Genomic DNA, 5,796 nt, shown 5'->3' with positions numbered 1-5,796 from the left:
GTTCTAAGGCATTCGGACGGTAATTTTGTGTGTGGCAGAGAGAATTCTTTTTTTTTTTAATTTAAGAAAAAATAAAAAATAATATAGAAAAATATTAAAAAAGAAAAATTATAATTTTTTGAAAACAGAAATTGAAGAGAACGCAATTTGTTTTTGTTTACACGCATCATCTGGCCAACACTGAACGTCACATGTGTACGCACAATAATCCACATCGAAGTGAAATGATTTGAAATATAAAAAAAATATTATGGATGTGTATATAATATATGAGTGCTGAAATCAAGTGAAAAAAAAAACATAAAAAAATTTCATTGAATAATAAATATATTTGTTATTGTAAAAATTGCAAAAAAAATCTTGAAACTACAAAAACAATTACTTTTGAAGAGTTTCATTGAAAACTAAATGAAAGGAAAAACCTGTCAACCAACCACTTGAAATCAAGAGTATCGGAACATCAATGCATGCATGTCTGCTGCTTGTGACCGAACGATCGAACACCACCACCCACCGTCAGGCCCATTTCGCCTGTTGTTGACTTACAATAGCCCATTCCGTGGCGTCACATATTCATATATGTAATTTTGGAGTTGTTGTTGTGGGAACACCAAATCAAAATATCAGAAAAAATAGAAAATAATTCTAAAAATACCTATACCGTGCAGTGCAGGAGGGGAGTTGAAAAAATAAAAACTATAATAAAAATAAACTGCCATCGGCTCATTGAGATCTGAAATAAATAGAAGAACAAATATTTGTTGTGTGTGTTCGTCTTATAAAGCAAGAAGAAAATCAAACAACAACAATCAAATTTAAATATTTTGTTTATTTTGTTGTTGTGGCAGTTGGCTTCGAGCCAGCGGCTAAATGTTGATCTTCAACATTTGGCCAAGCAACGACGACGAGAAGCGTCCGTTGTCCCCTTTTTCCCAATTTCTATGGTGACATACACACATACATGTACCCAAGCCACCTCATAGATGCACTAATAACGCGATCTACAAGTATCCGTAAAATGAGTTCATGCTGATGACAGAGTAGCTGAATCCGTTTTTCTGACAACAGGTGGATGGATGGATTGCAAAAAGATTTGCCCAACAAAAACAACAAAACAATTTAATGTGAATGTCAAAAAATTAGCAAAAAAAAACAACACACAAACGCGAAAAATAACTCAAAACAAAAACGAGCAAAAATATTTTACACTGAATCATTAATTTTTCAAAAAAAGAAATACAACAAAAATATTGCCCCAAAGTCTTTGAGGGGCAGTGGTCTTTCATTGTGGGTGACCAAGAGAGCGAAACGGAGAGGATTACGAGGCGTATGGTCACACGTCTTTGTGGGTGTTAACGAAAATCTCACAAGTGTTTCCTGAATGCAATTTTACAATGTCAGATTTGTTTATGAACAAACAGCGACGGCGACATCAACGTTGGAATCCACAACAACACCTAGCAACAGCTGATGCCGCATCATCATCCGCCTCAACCTCCTTTACAGCCACACCAATTAAGAAAACGTCAAGATCAACAAGAGCTGGTACACCTGGTGCATTAAAAGCAAACAATAATTATTTTAGTTATCATATCGATAACAATGATTCGTCCGACGAACTAGAATATGTTGAGAAGTCTAGCCAAAACACCAACAACCACAACGACTATGATCCTCTGGCGAATATCCTCAGCCTACAACTACGTAAACCCAATCATTGGAAATGGGAATTAACCACCTCAAAATCATGTTCTAACATTGCCTTACCGCGCATCTTACTTTACGATCACAAGGGTAATCTGCTGGTGGATGCACCCCCGGATGCTGGTGGCGATGCCAAAAGCGAACAAATTTACAAACAAGAAGACTATGAACCGACTCCAGCGAAACCCAAAAAACGTACATACTCTTCGCATAGATCTGCCACCACCAACTTAACGCATTCCGTACGTAAAGCTTTGGAAAAAGAATTCGATGGCCTGCACATAGAAGAGGTACCGCCGACCCCAAGGAAAAATTCCGCCTTCACAACAAATACCTCCACGCCGACGCCAACGAGCACAATACGTAACCGTAGCCGCAGTCACAGTCGCAGACCCATCGATTTACACATCGGTGATTTACCCGATTCATCGCCACGTTCCTCGTCCCTCAAGGGTGTTCGATTCAATGTTGATCATGATTCTAAAATACCCGATTTTCTACCCACTCCCCCCTCAACGACAACACCCACCACCTCATCATCGTCGGGTCCTCGTGAGAAACGTAAATATCGTCGTTCTCACAGTTCCGGTAGACTGCCCAGTCGAACAAGTAGTTCCATTTTGGAACGTTTAAGTTATCAAAAGGGTCGTTTTTCGTCGCCCGAATCGGAAGATGGCGATGAGGAAGACACCGCTGCTGGTCCACGTTATTCTCTACGCACTGATGAAGCTGGTACTTTAATAGTGCATCAGGATAGTTCCAGTAGTCAAAATTCCCGTACCCGTCTGCGACGTAAGCCACAAAAATACATCTCCTCCAGTGATAGCCTTAATCGTAATGAAACTCCGTCAAAATTGTCGCTGACACCACCCGTTTTTGATGCCGCCGCCAGTCCATTGAGTGAGGCCTCCACCACCCCATCCACCAAGGAACGAAGAAGGAAGTTGTTGCCAATACGTCGCCTATTAAGTGATAATAACGTTATATTACCCAATAAGCATAAATTATTATCAGAGGATCGAGATGAGTCATTGGCCGTAACGGTCATCAGTAAAGATGACACAAAGAAGGAAGAAAATAATATTGAAGAAATACGGGAGGAGAACCCAAAAATTGTCATTGAACCCGAACCAGTCGTTGTCCAAAGTGGTGGCTGCAATTGTGTCCATCATCGGCGATATAAACGTAATGAAACCAAAGGTAGGATATCACCAGCATTCGCACAAAAATAACATACTCGGTGTGGAAAAATAAAGCGTGTATTTTCTAGAATTGTATCGGATAGAATAATTGTTTTTATAATCTGCACCATTATGTATAACTATAAGTTTCGTCCGGTTGCTCAAGGGTAGGTTCTGTTGTTTTCAAAGACCCACGAATGACTGCGAGGGTAATTCATACCGGAATATTTATCACCTCGATTTTAGATTTATTTTTTGAGTGAACCTGTCCATTCGTCTGTCACAAAGTGCAAAATGATCCGAATGTGATGAAAATGGCCCAAGGACCAAATGAAAATCAGTTCCGATTAAGCCAAAGCTCCATATATACTTTTATCAGATTCCACGTCTATTACGTTGGGATATATTTTCTATACCAAGGGGCTTGGTGCACCATTTGCATAAAATCGGAAGAAAAATATATGGGAGCTATATCTAAATCTAAACCGATTTCAACAAATACTCAATTCAATACCCTATTTAAAATGTTGTCTCAATCGGACAAACATTGGGAGTTTGATGCACCATTTAAATAAATTATATGGGATCCGAAATTAAATCTGAACCGATTTCAAAAAAAAAAATATATATATATATATATCCTCCGCAAGTGAAGTAATATATATGGGAGCTATATCTAAATCTAAACCGATTTTCACCAATTTCCAACCGTTTATTTGTCTATAGTAAAGTTGTACAGCACGAACGAGCTAAAAGAATGATTCCCTGAAAAGAGCGACTGAACTAGGTCTTACAAAGATCTTCGTTTTAGTTCATTAAAAGAACGAACAAGAGTAATCGTTCTCCCCATTTGCATTTTTTTTTGCGTGTGATGGTAAGATCGTGTTCATATTATTTCGAAATATTGGTTCTAGACCCCAATGTTTCTTTGCACCAAATCCGTTTCAGAAAATTTGGATTTCATCCAAACTTTGCTCATCTTATTATTTCTTCCAAAGTTAGTTCAAGTTCGAAGATGGGAAATATCAGTCCACTCCTTCTGGTACCTCCCACACAGGGACTGAGGCTAGGCCTAAATGCGGGCTATAGTTCATATAAAGTTCATTATCGAACCTTACGTTCTAATTTTTTATCTCGATATTATCCGCAAGTGAAATGATTTCAACAGAGTCTTAGAACCATACCCAAAACGCGGAACAAATCAGATAACTAATTTAATATAAAACAGTAAGGAAAGTAGTAAAGTCGGACTATATGATACCCTTCACCTCTTTGGGTATATTCTACATATGTCTCCTAACAAACTCCGCCTTTTCTAAAGAACATTAACATGTCATTGAACAAACTTGAATATGTGATCTGTATGCCTTTCTGGCATACATTCGGCAAGTTTAGAGTCGATTGCTTATAATGGGAAACATTTAATCTCAATCAGATACCCTTTTGTGTCTGCATCTGCACCAGTTAAAGAAAGCTATAACGTCATTCTAGTCTCAATTTGCACCGGTTGACACGGTTGACACGAAACGTATGTCAACCGGTGCAAAATTTACCTAAATCCCTTGGAAAATACAAATGGGACTATATCTAAATCTGAACCGATGTACACGAAACTTAGCACACACATCTTTCTGGACTCAATTCAGTACCCTGTGCCAAATTTCGTGCAAATCGAATGATATCCACGGTCTTTTGGGCATTATTTCTATAAAATCGAACGAAAATATATATATGAGAGTTATATCTAAATTTGAACCGATTTTAACGAAACTTAATACACATCATTCTGCACTTAATTCAAATTTCGTGCAAATCGAAAGATATATAGGGACTTTGGTGCACCATTTACCTAAAGTCGGACGAAACTATATGTGGGAGCTATATCTGAATCTGAACCGATTTTCACGAAACTTAGCACACATCATTCTACACCAAATTCAGTATCCTATGCCAAATTTCGTGCAAATCGAAAGACATATAGGGGCTTTGGTGCACCATTTACATAAAATGTTTGTTAAACATGGTGTTTCATCTTCCTAATTCTCCTTATAGAGTTCATGAAAACAATTGTTACCCCCCTCCCTTTAACATACCTCATACCTATAATATATACAAATAAATAAAGTGTGTTTAATAATTAAATTTTCAAATGTTCTTTTCACTTTCAGATCTTAATGCGAGTATTTCCACCGTGGGACAACAACGTAATGGTAAAATTAGATAAATATATATTGTAGAAAACATATAATCATGAGAAACATAAAAAAATCTCGAAAATATACCAAATGAATCCAAAATTTACAAAAAATGATAATAGTTTTTATTTCAATTAATATGAAGGTTAAAAGTATTATTCTAAAAAAATTAGTTTAGTTTGCAGGTATTTGAAAAACACACTCAATAGTGCGTCTTGAATAAATGTGAGTTACAACAAACAATTATTTTAAAAAACTTATAACACCATAATGCCTTAAAAATCCACGCTTATAACCGAAATTACAGCCTTTATTATTAATATAATGTATATTGAAATATATGTATATTCTTACTTCTAATCATTCGCAAATATATGTATGTACACGTTCTATCTTATGTATCACTAATTTTAAAGTATTTTTGTTTTGTTTTATTTGTTTGAATTATGTTTCGCTAGCTGTGCAGAGATTATTTTCGCACAATTTATAAATAAACAAATACGAAAATAAATGTTTAATTTCTTATTTAAATTTTCATTTATAATAGATTTATATAAATATATCGAGCTATATCTACGATTTATTTTTGCAAGAAACATTTAACACAAAGTCACTATAACGTGAATCACATTTAATGTCCATTTCATAGAGATAATTTCAAACAATATTTACATATATCTAAGAAATATTCGTCATTTTATTGGTAACGCTAACAT

The 5,796-nt window shown here is 35.9% G+C and overlaps 1 protein-coding gene and 1 long non-coding RNA gene across 2 annotated transcripts; both read left to right on the top strand.

The window, feature by feature from the left end:
* Nucleotides 1-1,394: 1,394 nt before the first annotated feature.
* Nucleotides 1,395-2,707, top strand: LOC133323924 (uncharacterized). The gene is made up of 2 exons (XM_061532827.1): nucleotides 1,395-2,604; nucleotides 2,703-2,707. Exons 1-2 carry the CDS (start codon nucleotides 1,395-1,397, stop codon nucleotides 2,705-2,707), a joined length of 1,215 nt encoding a protein of 404 aa, XP_061388811.1.
* Nucleotides 2,708-2,841: 134 nt separating this feature from the next.
* Nucleotides 2,842-5,110, top strand: LOC133323923 (uncharacterized). Its single transcript, XR_009754108.1, has 2 exons — nucleotides 2,842-2,904; nucleotides 5,054-5,110. It is a non-coding gene; the product is annotated as an uncharacterized LOC133323923 (long non-coding RNA).
* Nucleotides 5,111-5,796: the final 686 nt, after the last annotated feature.

The sequence above is a fragment of the Musca vetustissima genome, unplaced genomic scaffold (genome assembly GCF_032173495.1).
Source record: "Musca vetustissima isolate MV318-11 ecotype Yass unplaced genomic scaffold, APGP_CSIRO_Mvet_v1 utg476280, whole genome shotgun sequence".
NCBI classification, from domain to species: Eukaryota; Metazoa; Arthropoda; class Insecta; order Diptera; family Muscidae; genus Musca; species Musca vetustissima.
The sequence above is the reverse complement of the archived record's forward strand: the minus strand, read 5'-3'. Positions and strand labels throughout refer to the sequence as shown.